This window comes from Tupaia chinensis, unplaced genomic scaffold (assembly GCF_000334495.1).
Source record: "Tupaia chinensis unplaced genomic scaffold, TupChi_1.0 Scaffold000389_1, whole genome shotgun sequence".
NCBI lineage: Eukaryota > Metazoa > Chordata > Mammalia > Scandentia > Tupaiidae > Tupaia > Tupaia belangeri.
Window position 1 is genome coordinate 954,948 of NW_006159891.1, and position 20,774 is coordinate 975,721.

General features: G+C 40.1%; 1 protein-coding gene across 1 annotated transcript in view; it reads right to left on the bottom strand.

Moving 5' to 3' along the window:
- The window catches only part of LOC102503407 (zinc finger protein 385D-like), a 673,076-nt gene that overhangs the window by 98,101 nt on the left and 554,201 nt on the right, over window positions 1–20,774 (bottom strand). The window contains 1 exon segment of the mRNA XM_027773944.1: window positions 18,360–18,470. Coding sequence (XP_027629745.1) covers window positions 18,360–18,470 — 111 coding nt within the window.

The window sequence follows — 20,774 nt, forward strand, 5'->3', positions numbered from 1 at the left end:
CCCTGTCTCTGACGAGAGCACACACTCACTGGCGAGAGAGAGAGAGAGAGAGAAGAAAATGCTCAGGACTGATGATTAGGAAGTTGCCTACTGAAGAAATCTGTGTTTTCAGGAAATTATCTGTAAAGATCTCATCTCATGGCAACTGGCAGAGTTAAGGCAACAGGAAAATGTCTCTGTTTCTGTTCTGTTAGGCATGGAGGATGATTACCGTGGGACTTCAATCAATGCAAAGAACTATTAGAATAAGAATAAGAGGAAATTGCTCTCCTGAGTAAAAGATCAGAAAAAGGAAGCGATACCACTTGGAGATTTTTATTTTTCTTCCTTCAGCATGACTGTGTGTGCGCCAGAGGAAAACTTTCAGTCTAAATGATTTAGCTTTCGACATTAATCTAGAAGCTCTTTTAACCCATGACATGCTTCTAACGAGTCATATACTTATCTGTGGTTATTACTCCACACAAACCAATGTCGCAAAGGAAAAAGAAAATTCCATTAACCATGCTCATTTCTTTTTTTTATAATTATTTATTTTATTTATTTATTCATTTATTTTTTAATTTGACCAGAGAGAAACAGAGGGTTAGAGTGAGAAAGAGAGGAAGTGAGAAAGCAAGCCACCAGATTCAGGACTCGAACCCTGGTCGGCCATGTGGGAGTGTCCAGCGCCTTAACCACCACACCCCCTGCTGGTCCCAACCATGCTCATTTCTGACCCCATCCCACCACGAGTCACTCCTGCTTTCCTTAAACAGCTGTCTATACCACAGCCCCACACGAGTCTGTGGTGAAAAGACCAGGGCTTCAGTGGGAAGGAGAAAAATAGCCTGGCTTCTCTGATAGCAGCAGGAAACGGGAACTGGATCTTTTTGGGTGACAAAGACTTACGCTCACCAAGACCGGGCACCGCAAAGCCCAGGATCATCTACAGTTTTCTTGAAGATTAAACAGTGACCACCCACCTTTCATTTTGCTATCGCCTTGGCTGACTCAGGGAGGACGAGAACTGGTGACCTTCCCACGTGGATGTCCCTTACAGAGCACCCTGTTTTACCTCTGCACTACCTTCCTGCCCTCAAGATGAATAACATGTTCATGGAACATTTTTAAAATGTTTTAAATCATAAGAAAAAAAATCCATGGTGACCAAAGTATTAAAAAATTTCAACAAAGACCAGATAGGATACTGCATTTACATAACCCTGCTTCACTCACGGGCTCCCAATAAAACTTTATTTATAAATCAGGCAGTGTTCCCATGGGCTAGAGGGCATGAGTACTGAGCAGAGGAGAGAGACAGAGAGGAAAAGTGAGAACGCACCCTCTGGAAGGTGAAGCCACAATCCTTTCTCCTCCATCTCTGCCTACTTTGGGGGTTCAGGGGACACATGCACTTGTACCCAAGTGTTTTTCCAGCTGCCAGGTCGAGGACTCAAACTCCACATCAGCCATGTGGGATCCAGCCGCCTTAACCACCACACCATTGTCTGGCCCAATTTCATTGTTTTATTTGTTTGTTCCATTTTGCTTTTACTATAGGGCACATGCACTCACTGGAGAGAGACAGAGACAGAGAGAGAGAGAGAGAGGAATGAGAAATTGTTCCCCGCCCCATGGGTTGTGGGTATGGCCAGACCACAATCTGTTTTCCTCCATTCTCCTAAGTGGATTTTGGGCATGCACACACATGAGCCCGGGGTGATTTTCAAGCCCAAGCCATGGAGGTCTGAGACTCGAACTGTGGAGTCGTCCATGTAGGATCCAACTGCCTTAATCTCCATGCCACCTGCTGGCCCCCAATTTTATCTTTTTAAAGTGACATTAAAGTCTTACGTGTTTAGATTACTGAGTTTGTTAGCATCTCACTCAAGGCCTGTGCTTCACCACATCTTGCTCATGTTCAGCAGCAAGAAGAGTGAAGAAAAGTTGAGGTCAGAAGTGCCCTGGAGCCAGCAGCTGGCCCAGTGGCTGAGGCCCTGGATCCCACATGGCAGACTTGCAGTTTGAGTCCCAGACCCACGGTTTGAAAAACACACTGGGTATCTGTGCATGCATTCCCAAGATCCTGAGAGGAGAATGGAGGAGAAGGGATTGTGGCATGGCCACTCCTCCTGGGGGGTGCTTTCTTACTTGGACTCTGGTGAGTGCATGCACCCTATAGCAAATTTATGAAAGGAAGAAAGGAAGAAGAAAATGATATGATATGAATTTCCTCCTCAAAAATCTATTGATTTTGGTTGTGATGGTACCAAAAGGGTAAAAACTTACTCCGGCTATGATGTTGAAAGGTGGGGGCTTTGGATGAACACGGTTAAGGTCATTAGGGCAAGGCCCCTAGAACTGACTCGTGGGTCTACAAGGAGCAAGAAAGCCCAGAATAGACACACAGGGACAGCTGCATGCATTTCTGCCCTCCACATTCTGGCTGTATCACACCCAGAAAGCTCTCGTCAGAACTGGCTGCTGGACCCTGAGTTCCACTCTAAGCCACGAGTTAGATGAATAAACCTCTATTCTTCTAAATCACACAGTTGCAGATATTTTCTCTTTCCAGCAACAGAATTTAACTAGCAAAGTAAGGCTTCCAGAGACTAAATGGCTGTGTAGTCATTGTAAGGATTTTGCCTTTTAATTAAAGTAAAATGCAGCACATTTTCAACAGAAAAACCACCTGACCTTGATTTACATTTTTTAAAGAATTATTTAAATTTATTTATTCATTCATTTATTTTAATTTGACTAGAGAGAGACAGAAAAATACAGAGAGAGAAAAAGTGGGAAAGCAAGCCATCAGGTCCAGAACTGAAACCATGGTCGGCCACGTGGGAGTGTCCAGCACCTTGACCACCATGCCACCTGCTGGTCCCTTGATTTACATTTTTAAAATGCTCAGAAAAAGGAGTACAGTCAGGGAAAACAAGTAAGAAGCTACTTATAATAATACAGACGAGAGATGATGGCAGCTTGGACATGAGGGGTGGCATGAAGACAGCGAGAAATGGGCAGACGCTGTTAATTTGGAGGCATAGCTGCCATGGTGTGTGGGAGACTGAAGAGAGAGGAATGAAAGGTGACTCCAGTATGATTAGCCCTAGCGACCAGCAGATGGAGCTGCCATCATCAAGGGAACACGGTCTGCAGGGCAGGTGCTGGTGGGTGGGACACAGTCTTCACTTTGGAACATTTGAGGTCTGAGGTATCTGTTAGCTAATCGAGCAAAGTTGCTGAGAAAGCCGGCAGACAGGTGAGTTTGGAGACAGAGGGGTTGCCTTATGGCATACGGAGGTCGTGGAGAATCTATGCTGATAACTGGTTTTCTTTTCCATTTCCAGAAACAGAAGCATTTCTTCTGTGAGCTAGAACTGGCAACTCGTTGTTAGAGACTTCATCTCTTTATAAGACAGGATGTGCTATGTGATGTTAACCTCCATTCCGTTCACACACTTCAGTGGCCTATGAATTTGTTTAAAAATAAACTCTCGCTGGACTCCCATGTAGTCAACCATAGTTTGAGTCCCGGATCTGGTAGCTTAAAACTCATGCCAGGTGTGTGCGTGTGTGTGTGCCCAATATTCTGAGAGAAGAATGGAGGAGAAGGGATTGCAGCATGGCCATCCCCCCGAGGGGTGATTTCTCACTTTCTGTCGCTCTGTCTCTCTGGTGAGCGCATGTGCACTATAGCAAAAATCTCTCTCAAAAACAAATAAACAGGGACCAGCAGTTAGCGTAATGGCTATGTTGCTGGACTCCCATGTAGTTGACCGTGGTTCAAGTCCTGGACCCAGTGGCTTAAAACTCACACTGGGCATGTGTGCGTACATGCCCAAGATCCCGAGAAGAGAATGGAGAAGGGATTGCGGAGTGGCCATCCTCCCTGGGGAGTGATTTCTCGCTTTCTGTCTGTCTGTCTCTGTCTGTCTGGCAAGCGCATGCGCCCTACAGCACGAACCTCTCCAAAAAAAAAAAAAAATTAAATAAATAAATAAACAAACAAACAGACAAAAATTAAGAGCAAGCAGGTGGCATGGTAGTTAAGGTACTGGACTCCCACATGGCTGACTGTGGCTTAAGTCCTTGATCTGGCAACTTGCTTTCTCACTTTTCCTCTCTCTCTCTCTCTCTCTCTCTCTCTCTCTGTCTCCCACAGCAAGTTAATAATGGTAATAACAATAATAATACATAAAATAAAATAATTCTTAAAAGAAAATAAAAACAAAAGAAACTTAGTTGTATGTATAAAATATTAATAGCTTGGGTGGAGTCTCTGCTTGACATTTTTCAATTTAAAGATGAGCCACTTGTTTTAACTTGGAGGAGATGACAGAGTCCATAGTTCAGTAACTAGATCCCACCACAAATATGTTGTTTTCCAAAAATCTGTATCAAATTTTCTGCCAACATTGTAATGTGCTAATAGAATTACTATGTGAAGTAAACATCTCCAGAGAAGGAAAATTAGAAGCAAAGCAGAGAAAAAGAAAGAAAAAAAGAGAAATGTCCCCTGAATTAGCTATTTAAAATAAAGATCAAACTGTATAAAATGAGTTACAATAAATTTCTAGTCCATCTAGGTGTTTTATTAAAAATACACAAACATTGCCATTCAACTTGAACTAATTTTCATATTAACCTTTAGGTCATACTCTGTGGCCGCTATTTACAAATACTGTTTGAAATTTATAAAAATTGTAGCTCAGCAATTAAGAGAACCAGTTCCCAAAGGGGGAATTGCAGTTCATATCCTGGCCCTAGCAGGTTAAAAGACATTCCAGGCACGTGTGCATATGTGTCCAAAATCCTGACAAGAGGGAGGAATGAAGGAGGAATTGCAGCATGCCCACACCCCACTGGGGAGGTTGCTTGCTTTCTGTCCCCTACCCCCATCTCCCATGCACACACAGGCACATACCCTCTGGCAATTAAAAAGAAAGTATACATATCATACTGTAAGCTAAGACGACAAGTTCCTTCTGGCAAATGATTTGATTAGTTTCTCTGGGCTAATAAGAGATGGACTATCTTGATCTACACTTTATGCAAAGATCCAGTCTGCTGACTATTAAAAAGAAATAATAGGAGTGGTTGTAGCTATATATTCCAGTTCATTCTTAAAGCAGGGTAATGACAAAGCACCCCTTTCAAGCCCTGATCAACTCCTATCTTGGAAACATTCAAGACCACAGAACTATCAGAGCTCAAGTTTGAGCTCCTAGATCAGTTTTTCAAAACACTGAACTCCCATTCAGGGTTATGTGGGGCAGACATTTCTATACATGGATCACTTTCTTATTCATTGATGTCATTTACTTGATTTTCTGTTACGATCGTAGCAAGAACCAATAGTATATACATACTGTATCAAATGAAAACATAGAACACATTGCCGACTCATGTCACTCAAAAACAGAAGGATGTCACTGTCACAGAAGTCTAATTACAAAATAAAGTTTTAGTTTTTTTCCCCATTAAGCCCTTTAGTAGAAAGACATTATTTCTAACTGAATCCCCATTATTCTACAATTCCAAGTTATTCTGCTTTCTTTATACTCTGCAATCTAAATGTTAAAATATCTTTCATGATTCTTTAAACTCCTGTTCAGACTTTATGAAGTAATAAAAATAGAACAATATACAAGAAAGGGACAAGGAATATCTTTATGGAATATACAGAGGGCATACTAAATGCTTTAAATAATATTTATTTCACATACTCCATAAAATAAGTATTTTACCACAATAATATTTTATCATTGCTCTGGTAACTGCTCTGAAAATGTGACTGCTTTAAAAACTAGAAGCTGGTTTAGAGAAATAGGAAGCACTTTCACTGCATATAACATATTATAGACACAGCATAAGAGTAACGCTGACTTTGAGCAATTGATTTTAAAATATTTACTTCTCAATGTCTTTTTAAGCCATGAGGATAGCTAGTTAGTGTTACTTAAAATAAGATGAAAATTGGAGATAAATATTCCCTAGCCCAAGCCAAAACATAAAACAAAAACCTAACTTAGGAAACCATTAAAAATCAACAAAATTAGACTTGCAAACATTCTAGTAAAACATATGCTAAACAGTTTTTTTACAGAAGTACTGAATATGCATTGAATTATAATTCACATGATTTTAATTTCTACAATATCTGCCTTACACATTGGCAAAAGGCGATATGATAATAAGGATACAATAGATTAGAAGCGACTCTTGAATTAAATAGGCAAAAGCAGAATAGCAACACTATAACGCAAATAATCGAGCAAACTTTCAGAGCTATTTGGGGAGAACATATTTTTTTATGAGCGCGGAAAGACAGAATCAAAGATAGACATGACAACTCAATGAGACCCGAATATAAATGATAAAACCCTCGACAGAAAGCCTTGAAGGAAAACGCCTTCCCCATGGAGGGATGATTTGTACTGGCCTCCAGGTGTAATATTATGTGCACTGATGAGCTGATCAACAGAACAGAACTTCTACCCAGCTGTAATCAAGAGTGATTGATGGTTGGGACAAAAAAGTTGATTATCATGACAAGTTCGCTGATGCAGAGAAAATAAGCTCTGTCTGGGAAATGGATAAAACCCGTTCAGAGACTACCTGAAACCTTATTTATAAAGGAACCTAAGGGAAGGGGAAAAGTTGGGCAGACAGACTTGCAATCCTGATAAACCTGGTAAGAATGAATATGCCGTACATCTGTCTCCACGGACTTTCTTTACAAGGACTTAGGAACTCATTTATGCCTCTTAAGGAACAACAGCACAAGCTGAAATGTTTCGTGTGTGATTATCAAAAGAACTCTCTGCTTCTCAAAGTATCACTGAAAATCCCACGTGGACACAGAAAATTAAACCTTCCTAACATACCATGCCTGCATTTGCCCTCCCCAGATTCCCCCTCACAGGAATGAGTTCCCCAAATGACTGCCATCTTTACCACCATCAGACTCAATTCATATCAAAAGATGGATTTGACTGAGACAACAGATACCACACGCAGTATTTTGCATCTAAAATGAGATTTGGAAGGCTTGAAAAAGGTGAATCTGGGCCAGAATAGTGAGTGTAAACACACTATTCTAAAATAATACCTGGATTGTGTGGAGAGCCATAGAGCAGGAAGGGGTACATTCATTTTTCCAGTGTTGTAACCCAAATGCCATTTAGAGCATGCCTGGTACAAGTTCTATCTTAAGCTCAAGATCAAATGAAATTGTCACTCCTAAACCAATCACCACAGGAAACTTCTAGGGTTAATAAGATAAAATGAAGGGCCAGCAGGTGGCATGGTGGTTAAGGGCGCTAGACTCCCACATGGCCGATGGTGGTTCAAGTCCCAGACCTGGTGGCTTGATTTCTCACTTTCCCGCTCTCTCTCTTTCTCACTCCATCCCTCTCTGGTCAAATTAAAATAAACAAATAAAGTTAAATAAAACAAGTCTTTAAAAAAAGATGATAAAATGAAAAGCTATGCAGGTAGGTTTATTTCATCTACGTAGAGATTTTTGGCCATGTGGACACTTTGAAAGGGTACATGTATTTCATTACAGATCTTCCAGTTAATTAAAGAAGGACCCAGTAGAAAAGAATTAATAAATAGCAATTTTTAGGAAGGGGAAGATGCAAACAACCACGAAAGCAAAAGGGACACCAAACAGAGGACTTGAGTCACACATTTCTCAGTTCCCTTTACTCCTCTGACCAGAAACAAACCTCTCTACTGTCCCAATTTCCAAAGCTATGGTGAGACAAATGATTTATAAAATGCTGAAAGGTTGAGTATTCCATGCTTGAAATGTTTAGGATCGGAATTTTGTTCAGATTTTTTCTAATTGTGAAATATTTTCATGTTATCTTAGCGACAGTGTTCAAATATAAACACAAAAGTCACTGGTTTCATCATAGCATGAAAATGATTTCATTCAATATTTTTAATATGTTTGTGCATGAAACAAAGTGTGTATACATGGAACAATGAGAAAGTGAAGGTGTCACACTTTCTCAGCTGCTGGTGTAATAAACTGTGTTGGTTTAACATCACTATCACTCCTGACTCTAAATTTAAATGCTACCGATAAGAAATCTCCTTTTTGGGGACCAGCAGATGATGTAATGGTTACGTTGCTGGACTCCCACATAGTCGACTGTGGTTCGAGTCCCAGACCCGGTGACTTATAACTCACATCTGACATGTGTGTGCGCCCAAGATCCTGAAGAGAGAATGGAGGAGAAGGGACTACAGCGTGGCCATCCCCCCAGGTGGTGATTTCTTGCTTTCTGTCTGTCTCTCCAGCAAGTACATGTACCCTATAGCAAAAATCTCTCTCTTAAAAAAAAAAGAAATCCTTTTCGTACTCTTAACTCACACATAGGGTCAGGTGTGGAATTTTCCACATGTGAATCATGTCAGTGTCCAGTAAGTTTCATATTTTGAAGTATTTCAGATCTCAAATTCTTTGGATTAGGGACACTCAACTTAGGTAACGAAACACAAAGAAAGGGAGGAGCCTGATAAACTGTACTACAGCAAAGGGAAAGGGGTGAGCAAATTTTATCTTTGAGACTTTCCATTATTGATGACCATCAATCCAGTTTTATTCTTTGATTTTTTACAATTTTCTTAGTTCCTAATGGTACTTTGAGAAATGTGTATCCAGATGCCTCTTGACTTCGGATGGGGCTATATCCTGTTAAAAATTGTAAACTGAAATACTGAGGTTGAAAATGCACTTAATACACCTAACCTACCAAACACCGGAGCTTGGTCTAGTCTACCTTATGTGTTCCCAGCACACTCGCGGCAGCCTACAGTGTAACAGTCATCAGAGGCAAAGCCCACTTTATCATGAAGTATTAATTACCTCATGTAATTTATTCAGGGTGTACTACCTTGAAAGTACAGTTTCTACTGAATACGCACTACTCCCTTGCCGTCATAAAGTCAGAAAATCTTAAGTCCAGTCAATGTAAGTTGGGGACCATCTGTAGTTGGGAAAAGAGATTACACAAGGGCCAGTCAACAGTATGGTGGTTAAGGGGGATCCTACACGGTCAAAAGCTAGTTTGTGTCTTGGAGTCAACAACTTGAGAAACACACTGGGCACGTGTGTGTGTGCATGACCAAAATCTCAAAGGGAAAAAACAGCAGAGATTGCAGTGTGATCATCCCTTAGGGAAGGTGCTTTCTCATCTTCCCTCTCTCTCTGTCCTCAGCAAGTGTGTGAACCCTTTAGCAAATTAAAAAAGAGAGAGAGAAAAAACTAAATTTTATGTGATATATACATATATGAGATTTCATATACATACATATAATCATAGATATGTATATATATCAAGCATATATATATACTCACACACATATACATACAGATATATACATATATGTACATATATATGTATGTATACATATATGTATATATCTTTGTAGATACATCTATGTAGTCATCTACTGATATATATTATATATATATATATATATATATATAATTTCTGGACAAGTGTAATACATCAATGATTTTATACAATGGCTAATAAAGACTTCATCAGTCAAATAGCAATAAGGTTGCTAGTGTATTCTGAAATCTTCAATTATAATCATGAAGTGAAAATCTGGGGATGTTTTAATACAGTAAATTTTTGGCAAACAATCTAAAATTCAAAGGTTAGCACAATGCAAGCTTTCAGCATCATAAGAGCCCATTTCCAGGTCATGTTCAAATCTAATTCTACTTCGTTTCCTTTCATGCCATGTAAATTTTCACGTTTCTGTTTCAGGGACGCAGTTGCTTAGGATATGAATCACGCTGTGCAGAGAGATTAGATACTGGGGTAAAGGAGAAGTAAAATGGATTTTTATCAAAATGTAGCAAGTATTCTTCATTGCTCCTTTGGAAGCTGAATCTTAGACCATCTGAGAGACTTCTGTTTCTGTCTTCATTTTCTTGCTGTGGTAATAAGGAAAAAATGTTTCTGATCTTGAGCACTTCACTTATTCATTCAACATTTATTGGGGTCGTAGCATCTTCCTAACAGTAATGGCTTTTTGTCTAATTTTCTCAGGACCTATAAACTACTTCTAGTTCCATAGGGGAAATTTACCTCTTGTTTTACTACTACTTTTTAAAGGTTTTTGCCATAGGGCACATGTGCTCACCAGAGGAGGGGGTGGGAAGAGAGAAGGAGAGTGAGAAATCACCCCCCAGGGGGATGACTAAGCCACAATATATTCTCCACTCTGCTCTTGGGATTTGGGGCACACACAAGCTCCCAGCATTATTTTCAAGCCACCAGGTCCAGGACTCGAACCATAGTCAGCCATGTGAGAGTCTAGCGCCTTGATCACCACACCACCTGCTGGCCCCCACTAGTATATTTTATCTCCCCATTACAGTCTGTCCTTCCATGCTTTGTCCATGCTTAACCATCTTCTGAAACTCTTTGTATTAAGTAAAACAGATTCTTGGCATAGAAGTTCTGCTTCCTTCCAATACTTCCTACAATAGTAATGCCCTTTAAGTGGCTCTTGCCTTTGAAATGTGTTTCTCTATTCTGCAATCAGCATACTGCTGGTATCTATCTTGATTAACTTCTGTACTGCGGATAGAACTTAAGTGGCCAATTGTCTTAGGTGAAAAGTATCAGCTGATACCAGTGGAAGTCTCAACATTAATTTCCCAAAGGGCATGTCACTTAAAATAGTAAATAAAAGCCCTGTGCTAGAATTAAAGAGCCCTGGTTCTTGTTTACCTGTTTCAACACCCCGTAACCTTGAAAAAGTCAAGTAAATGTTCTGGCCTTTGGTTTCTCTGTCTGTACAATCTACAAACAGACAGAATGATTTCTCAGACATCCCTACACACTACTTTATAGCATGACTCTGCTAGGTGTTCATTGTACTCGATAGAAACAGAACTGTGCTGGGGTCAGCAGGTGGTATAGAGGTTAAGGTGCTGGACTCTGACGTGACTGACTGTGGTTTGAGTCCCAGATCCAGTGGCTCAAAACTCACACTGGGCATGAGTGCCCTTGAAACCCACATGTACATGTATGCCCAAAATCCAAGAGGAGAATGGAGAAGAAGGAATTGTGGCATGACCGCTCCTTCGATGGGTCATTTCTCACTTTCCCTCTCACTGTCTTACGCCCTATGACAAAATCTTTATATATATATATATATATATATATATATGTGTATATATATATATAACACACACACACACATATACATACACACACACACACACACACACCCTTTTGTTAATTGGGAGGTTATGTTTGCATCTATTACTCATCTAAAAATCAACTTTCTCTTTCTAGACATTCAGAGTAAAGTCTAGAAGAACTGGATAGAAAAATAAATTTAACTATTTAGTTTTTCTTTGTTTATAAAGACAGAAAAACGTGAACTCATTAAAATAAAAATTTCTCTTTCCTAGGTCCTTGCTCCTTCATTCTATCCCCAGATGAAACTGTGAATTATCGAAAGCTGATTCAGAGAGGCCTACAATGTCATAATTGCTGTGGTTTTATTTTTTTAATTCTGCCAAGGAAGTAAACTGCTTAAATAGACACCTATGCTCTTGGCTGGCTCATTTCCTCCTAAAATCTCTAACAGCCAGACCCAATATGGCTTTTTTTTTTTTTTTTTTTGGTTATGTTTCCTGAGAATTCCCAACAGAGCTGTGGGTTCCACTCAAGAGGCAGAAGAGAGTGTGGTTGCGGGAACATTGGCTCAAATGCATACTCAGAGTAGAGGCTCTTCAAAAGAGACCTCCCAGTCACTGATTCAAACACAGCTACTGTGTTTGAATCTGCAGTCATCCCACACTCCCTAGAGGAAGCTCCTCACACCTGAGTGACCTAAAAGACCACTTGAGATCTACTAGGTTCCCAGAGGGGTCTCCTCCCTTACCGAAGTCAAAGAGCAGCTTTCAAAAAAGGAGCACCCATTGGTAAGGCCCCCTGCTCAGGACAAAACTCCAAATAACTTTGTGAGTCCTAGAGACTAACAAAGGTCGCTCTCTTATGAAAGACCTGTTTCAAAGCTGTCTGAAAACTTAATTTATAACTGGGTTCTTCAGAAGATCCTTTGGGAGACAGCAGCAGTAGCAATAGATTTAAAGAGGTTAAAATTTTTTAATAGAGGCAACTTTGCCAGGGACAATTTGTCCCTGCATTTTTTAAAAGGCAAAGATTTTCCAGTGAGTACCTCATATCTTAATAGAAAACACACAACATGCAAACATTTCAAACAATGTAGTTTCTTTTAAATACTCTTAAAAAAAAAAAAAAAGGCAAAAGGGAGACTAGCAGATGGCGTAATGGCTACAATGCTGGACTCCCATGTAGTCGACTGTAGTTCAAGTCCTGGCCCCAGTGGCTTAAACTCACGCCGGGTACATGTGCATGAGTGCCCAAGATCCCAAGAGGAGAATGGAGGAGAAGGGATTGCGGCATGGTCATGGCCCCCCGCCCCCCAGGGGTGGTGATTTCTCACTTTCTGTCTCTCTGTCTTTCTGGTGAGCACATGTGCCCTATAGAAAACAAAACAAAACAAAACAAAAGCCTCTCCAATCAATAATCAATCAATCACTCAATCAATAAAAAGCAGCAAAAGGTATTTTCAAACTCTGATTTTTAAGTAATTTTACACTCAAAGGAAAAAAAAATCAACTGCACTTTTTAATCTCATGAAATAAAAACGACCTCTCAATGACATCCAGCACACAGTTTATAATCCAATCACTCCAAGGTACGGCTCATCATTTTAAATCAGAGGATGATGGAGCCCAGAAGTTAGTTCAAAGGAGAGGCTGATGCACGACCAGTTAAGGGAAGGCAGCTCTCGACAAAGGTTGTCTAAATCCTCTTCTGATGATTTTTCTCTCTTTCACTGCTTCCCTGGATGCCACCTTCAGGTTTGGGATTACACGCAAATCCATGTGCAAAGATTCTTATTAACCTTTCTCCTAGGACATGTAATAAAATGCTGAGATTTACATGAAGAAATGACAATATTTACATAGTCTTCTGGGCATGTTTTTGACCGCAGATACTGCCAAAATTGGCAAGAGAGATGCAGGAAATTGCTACTGAGTCCTTCAGAAAAGAATTTATGCATTTGAGCTAAAATTATGCAGTTTAAAAACCATAACAAGGTAATAAATGCATTACTTACTTTTCCTTTATAAAATTCAAGCATACTTACAAAGGACATTAGAAAACTAAAGTAGAAAGAAGTAAAAGAACACTTCTATGACCCCAATATTACAATTTTTTTGTTTTTCCTCTAAGCAATATTTCCTTTAAGCATCTGTCCCATAAATATTAAATATAACTCAAACATTGAAAAAATGTCATATGACATGATGTTAAGAAAGTATAATTACTAACTTAACCATTAGGAAAAATAAATTCTCCTATCAGCAGACCTAGAGTCCTTCCCACATTCCCATACTCCTATCATATTATCATATTGACACGCTTGGGTATTGTAACAAGGAGCTAGGAGCCAAAGCCAGATGCATTGCTTAGTTTTATTAGACTTCTAGGTTCTAAAATGCAGAATTACATATTTTTTACTTTTTTATTTACTTTTTAAATTTGTTATTATTATTTTTAATTTGACCCGAGAGGGACAGAGAGAAAGGGAAAGTGAGAAAGCAAGCCTGGGCCTGAACAGTGGTTGCCCATGTGGGAGTCCAGTACCCTAACCACCACGCCACCTGCCGGCCCGCTTTCTTTTTAAAGTTTACTTATTTCCTCCCTGGCAGGGAGGGGCAACCCAGCAGGGTCTTCATGCTGTAGAAGACCTTCATCCACCCTCAGCCTCAGCTGACCTGGGCCACAAGCACTCAAGCGAGCTCTCAGTGTTTACAGGGAAATCTCAGGGCAAGGAGCCCAGACCTTTCCATAGGGCCCTAGCCTTACAGACAGACTGACTTCTGTTCCAGAACACTACCTGAAAACGTATCCATTATTCAGGTGATGACCCCCAGGATCTCCCTGTGCAGGGGTCTGAGGTCTCCAAGTAAGGCTGTCTTCTACTAAGGTTTTTCTTCTTCTGGTTTGTCAAAGAATTTCCCAAAGCAAATAATGTTTGACAGTCCTAAGTCATCAAGGACATACGGTCACTATATTATAGCTCAGTAATGCGCATTTCTTATTTCTTTTCTTTTCCTAGAGAGAGAGGGATATTTGCTATAGGGCACATGTACTCACTGGAGAGACAGAGACAGAAAGTGAGAAATCACCCCCTAGGGGAGGATGGCCATGCTGCAATCCCTTCTCCTCCATTCTCCTCTCTGAATTTTGGGCACGCATGCACAAGCACCCAGTGTGAGTTTTAAGACACCGGGTCCAGGAGTCGAAATGCGGTTCACTATGTGGGAGTCCAGCGATGCAACCATTATGCCATCTGCTGGTCCCACACTAATGTGAATTTCTAGTTAAATCGTCAACAAGTTTATTGCATGAGCTGTGAGTGATGCCATGTGTACTTTGCGGGTGAGACCTAGACACTGAATGACTTTCCATAACAGGTCTGACTCCGCCAATTAATTTTGTAAGGTAAGGAACCTTCAGGCCCCATTTTTAGGTCAGTCTGACTGAGTGGGAAAAAGATAGCTCTTCATCCAAGTCCTTGTTGTAGCATTTGCTGCAGCTTTAAAATAGACTTGCTGCTCTACCTTGACGAGGTGAGGCATAACCAGCAGAAAAGTGGACAATATCACCTCCAGCCACCTCCTGACCACTGGCCTCGTACAAATCTATGTTTTCTGCACCTCAGCTTCTGCATGTGAAACTAGCAAACGATCTCTTCTGTCTCTAACATGGGATATTCTGCTGTCAGGAGGCAAAATACTTGGAGGCCATGGTTTTACAATTTCCTAGTTTGGGACCCAACATCTGATTTCTCGTTCTATAAACAAACATTGAATATTCATTTTTCTATCTCAATTCACAATCTGACTTCACGTTGGCCCTGCTATAAGTTGTCTTTCAAAGGCATACATAATAACAAGCCCAGGCCACATGGTCACTTATGCTTATTTTAACATGTTGATAAAATAACTGGACAAATTACACATTTCAGGCTTTAATTGGAAGCTCTCTTTATACCCCACTTAGGTGTCATATGACTGTCGGTTGAGAAGTGCCTATACCAGGAAAAGACAATCTGATTTAAAATATACATAACCCTTTTAAAGCTATCTGAAGGGCCCCAAATGGAAACTATACCAAAAGGAAGAAAAGTTTGGTAAAACAAAGAACTATCTGGTACACCACAGGAAGGGTTAAAAAACAAATAAAAGCTTAGAGGGAAAGGAAATTGAATTCTCATGTTCTAGAGATGAAAAGAACTACAAGCTATTATTTTCATTGGAATCTCTGAAATGTAAAAAGATTCATAAGGCAAAAATACTCTACTATGTGATATTGGATTCAATCAAGTATACAACCATCGCAGTGACATTTTTTCCCCTAGAAAGATTCTTTGTATAAAAATAAAATTAGATGGGGCCGGCAGGTGGCGTGGTAGTTAAGGGTGCTAGACTCCCACACGGCTGACCACGGTTCGAGTCCTGGACCTGGTGGCTTGCTTTCTTACTTCCTCTCTTGCTCTCTCTCACCTCTCTCACTCTGTCTCTCTCTGGTCAAATTTAAATAAATAAGTAAGTGGATAAGGTTAAATGAAATAATTCTTTTAAAATGAATGTAGGGAAATTATTTTAAAAAAATGGACATAGAAAGAAAAATTCTCTATTTAATGGGAAAGAGCCAAAGTATAGTTCTATTGGAATTAGCCTTTTATTAAGATTAAAATGGGAACAGGAGATAGCATAATGGCTATGTCGCTGGACTCCCATGTGGTTGATGGTGGTTCAAGTCCCAGACCTGGTGGCTTAAACTCATGCCAGGTGTGTGTGTATGTGTGCCCAAGATCCCGAGAGGAGAATGGAGGAGAAGGGATTGTGGTGTGGCCATACCCTTTGTGGGGGTGATTTCTCGCTTTCTGTCTCTCTGTCTCTCTCTGTCTTTCTGGCAAGCGCACGTGCCCTATAGCCGCGCCCTATAGCAAAAACCGCCTAAAAAAAAAAAAAAAAAGATTAAAATGATGTAGTATGCTATGTATATATATTTTTTTGTTGTTGTTTTGTTTTTGTTTTGCTATAGAGTGTGTGTGCTTGCCAGGGAGAGGGAGAGGGAGAGAGAAAGTGAGAAATCACCCCCCCACCCAGTGGAAATGGCCACACCACAATCTCCTCCATTTTCTTGAGATTTTGGGCACACACACACACCCAACATGATTTTTTGAGCAGCCAGTTTGGGACTCAAAGTGGGGCCAGCTTTACCTTCACACCACCCGCTAGCTGTGTTTTTCTTTACGCATAGACCCTCTTCTTGCATATACATCATTTGATTATCCAATTGATTTTAGCCTTCAGTATGTAAAGATGTTATCCAGTGAATATTTATGGACATGATGAGTCAATGTAAACACATCTAATATTGCTACTACACGAGTTCCTTGTGTCGGTACACATTCTTATAGACAGTTATTTTTAGTTTCTGAAAGAATTTCCACTTCTGTATTTCGAATCTGCAATAATTATGTTTTGTTTGTAAAACACAGATAAATGTGGTGGTGCCGTGTATATAAACTCAACATAGGATCTCCCTATTTTAAAATAAATAAATAATTAAAACTCAGTTTTAAAATTAGCACTGCATAGAAAATGTATATCCAAGATTTAAGAAAATAAAAAAAAATGTAAAGGCTCTGAGTGCTTATACAGATCAAAAAACTGGGTAATAATCTGACACATTTAAGTGGTCATGAAAGTCAGTCCAAACTGAAGTCAGACATCCCAATAAACTATGTGTGAGGCAGAATAGCAGCCTCTCAATGAGGTTTAAATCCCGATGCCCGAAAACTACAACCATGTTATATTGCATGATGAAGAGATACTAACTTAGCAGATGGAATTTGGGTTGTGATGCAGCTGATCTCGAATAGGGCAAGTACCCTGTGTTCCCCAAGTGGACCCACTGTGATCACAAGGATCTGTAAATGCGGAAGAGAAAGGCGGGAGGGTGAGAGTCAGGATGATTGGACGGAGGAAGGACTGAAGCAGCCATTGCTGTTTCCGAGGATGAAAGAGGGTGACCAGCCAAGGAAAGGTGGGAGCTTTAGAAACTGGAAAAACAAAGAAATGAATTTCCCCTAGAGCCTCCGAGAGGAACATAACCCCGCCAATACCTTGACTTTATCCTGGTGAGAAATATTTCAGACTTATCACCTCCACAAGCGTTAGGTGTTACGGGTGTTTCAAGCCAAAAGTTGATGGTAATTTGTGAGCGCCACAAGAGAACACTAATGCGGTAGCCATCTACGGAGTGGGCCAGGCTGTAACTGTTTAGTTTCAATCCATTTTCCTTTAAGCACATGCCTGATGAAAGCCAAGTTATGAGCACGAGAAGCCAGCTGTTCCTGATAAGTACACGTTGATCCCTGTGTCACCCTGAAACTTCATCAAAAGAAATTGCTACTTTCTTTTTACCAGGGGAATGTAAGATAATATTTTATGAAAAGACTATGTTAAAATGCTACTACTCCTGAAGCAGTGAGAACACAGGGCTAACCCCTGGGATGAACGGCCTCTATGGCAGGTAAAGAAAGTTCACAAAGCCAAAATCATGTTCTTGAAAAATGGTTTAGGGGGTCAGCAGCTGGCATAGTGGTTAAGGTGCCGGATCCCACATGACTGACTATGGTTTAAGACTCGGACCTGGTAGCTTGAAAAATCACATGGGAGGACGTGCGTGCATGCCCCAAATCCAAGAAAGAGAATGAAGAAGGGACTGTGGTGTGGCCATCCCCCGCAGTGGATTATTTCTTACTTTCCCTCTCACTCTCTCTGTGCAGCTAGCACATGTACCATAAGGAAATAACCTTAATAAAAGAAAAGAAAAGAAAAGAAAAGGGAAAGAAAGGAACCAATACAGTTTGGTATCTATCTGATTTCAGAGGTGGAAGCCTCATTGGTCCAACATTTGCCTACTCCCTATGAGTAAAGTGTACTGCATACATTTGGCATTCCCAAGAGACTTAAAAAGTACCATTACTCTGCAAGTTGATAAGACTGCCTATGTAGGATTCTTCTGTAGTAAACAACCACACATAGTGTAATACACCCCTTGAGCACATCAGGAGTTAAAACGCTATCTTTGAATTTTGACATACTCAGTTATTGCAGAAAAATGTTTAAGAAATCTTTTCTCCTGCAAGATTAGAAAAGCACAATACATTTTTTTTTTTTTTTAGTGAAAAGTAAATGATAAACTTACATCAGAATTAAATCTCAACTGGCAAATGTTGCATGATATGATTTGCTTTCTTCGATGAGGAAGAGGAACCCCAAATGTATGATTTATTACAGCTTTCTGAATCGGGTCCATCTGTAATGAGAAAAAAAAAACACAACAAATAGAAATAAAGCTTGTCAGTTCCACTGGAATGTTGCCTCTTTCATTAAAGAACCAATCTGTACGGCTTCAATCGATGACTCGCATTATAAAGAACATTTTTATTCAAAGAAATAGCATTTCTACTTTCTTAGAAAGTAGATAACAATACGCCTCAAGCTCAGTAGGATAAAGAAATGATAAATGTACCCATTAGAGTCTGCAAAAACTGCTTTTCTCATTTAGGATCAACAATGGTCTCAGTTTGATAATCCTTAAATATAATTAAAGGTTTATCAAACTCAAGGTATTCCTAATGCCAGCAGTCTAAGACAGAAGTGTGTCCACACAGTTCTCCCAAATCATGCCTCAAGACAAGCCTGTCCAGTGGCAGTTATGAAAAGAAATGATGCAACATTATCCAACATCTACCTTATACCAGGCTTTTTTGTCTGTTTTTGTTTCTAATTTCTTAAAGGGTACAGGTACTCTCCATAGAGGGAGGGAGGGAGGGAGGGAGAGAGAGAACCTCCCATGGGGTTTGGTCATCCATCTCTCCTCTGTAGATTTCGGGCACACATGCACACATGCTGTTACGTTTTCCAAGCTTTTGAGTCCAGGACCCAGCCTGCAAAGTAGACCATAATGGATCCAGCTGCCTTAGCGACTATGCCACAGGGTGGCTCTGCTTGGTATATTTTAGATTCTATCCGAATAGAATATAAATCCTGTTTTTCAATCATTGAAAAAGAGAGAGATGTCCATTAAGCCATCGATCATTTATTGACCACCTAATCCATATATTACTGTCCTAGAGATTGACTTTTGGAGATCCAGAGAGTTTGGGCCAGATGTCAGTTCTCTTTCTTTACCCTACCCCAGGACAGGACAAACGACAAATGTCGATGCTCTAACTCTGATAAAACCTAATGTCCTCTCACCAAGCTTTGTCCCATGGCTCCCATCAATCATTTCCAACTGTAAGAGTTACAGAAAAATTTTTTTTTAATCTGTTTCTCAATTCTTGTGCAAACTTTTTGATTATCTCTCTCTCTCTTAATGTTATGATGAAATCTTAATATGATAATTTATGAAATTTACTCAGCACAATCACTTCTAGGTACATTAAGAAATCAACAGACATTGACTATGATGTTTACTGTAGCACGGGTGAAGGTCAAGGTTAACTTGAGCTTTAAGCTCCTATAGGTCTTGTCATGCCACCCCTTTCTCAGGTAGTCAAAAACCTTTGAAATTATTTTAATATTATATGCATAGCCATGACCTTTGCTGAATGTCAGCAAACCTAAGAACTTTATTATTATTATTATTAATGAGAGAGTAGGAGAAGAGAGAGAGACAGAACGAGGGATATAGGTGTTTTTGACAAGGCTTGATGGTCTGTTTGGCAGTGTTCCGCCATGTTGCAATCCTCCTGCTTCAGTCTCCCAGTAAGCAAGGACTATGGGTGTGCACCACGAAACATAGCTTGAATCAGTTGGTCCAGAAACTGAACCCTGGTTTCGCACATGGCCCCAGGCTTACACAGAAGCAGAATCCTGGCTTACACCACTTTGGCTGGGTTGGAAACTTATCGAATACAAAATTTTTATGAGAGTCCTCACAACGAACAGGACCAAGGTAGCTCAGAATTGACTTACAAATTAACTAAGAATATATCTGAGAAGTGACTCTCTCCTATTCAGTGTCTGCTGCACATGTTCATTCATTCCCCTAAACAAATCACTGAGAAATTCTATCTCCTTTTGTGTATTTTAAATCACTGAAACCAGTTAACTCATTGGCTTTCTCCACTGGTAGATTGGAGAAGGGTTTTGTCTCCCCTGTACTCACTACTCATACTTTATCTGATGTTCATCTCAGACAAGATTCTGAATGAAACTCAGGCTGGTCTCTTCTTTTTTTTTTTTTTTTTTTGTTACTTCCAGGTATTAACTAATCAGAGAATCCTGCTATGGTTTAGGAAATGATTTGTCCCCCAAAAGCTCATGTTTTTGAATGTGGATGGTTCGCCAAGATTCCAGTACTAAACAATATTGGATTGTACTGTTAGGTAAAAACTCAATTCCTTCATAGCATCTCAGGGTGGGACCTTTGGGTCTGATGTCATTAGGGCAGGTCCCTATGATGAAGTTCTAGTGGGTATATAAGAGTAAATGAGGGGCCGGAAGGTGGCGTAGTGGTTGAAGTGTTGGACTCCCACATGGCTGACCATGGTTCAAGTCCTGGACCTGGCAGCTTGTTTTCTCACTTTCTCTCTCTCTCTCTTTGTCCAAA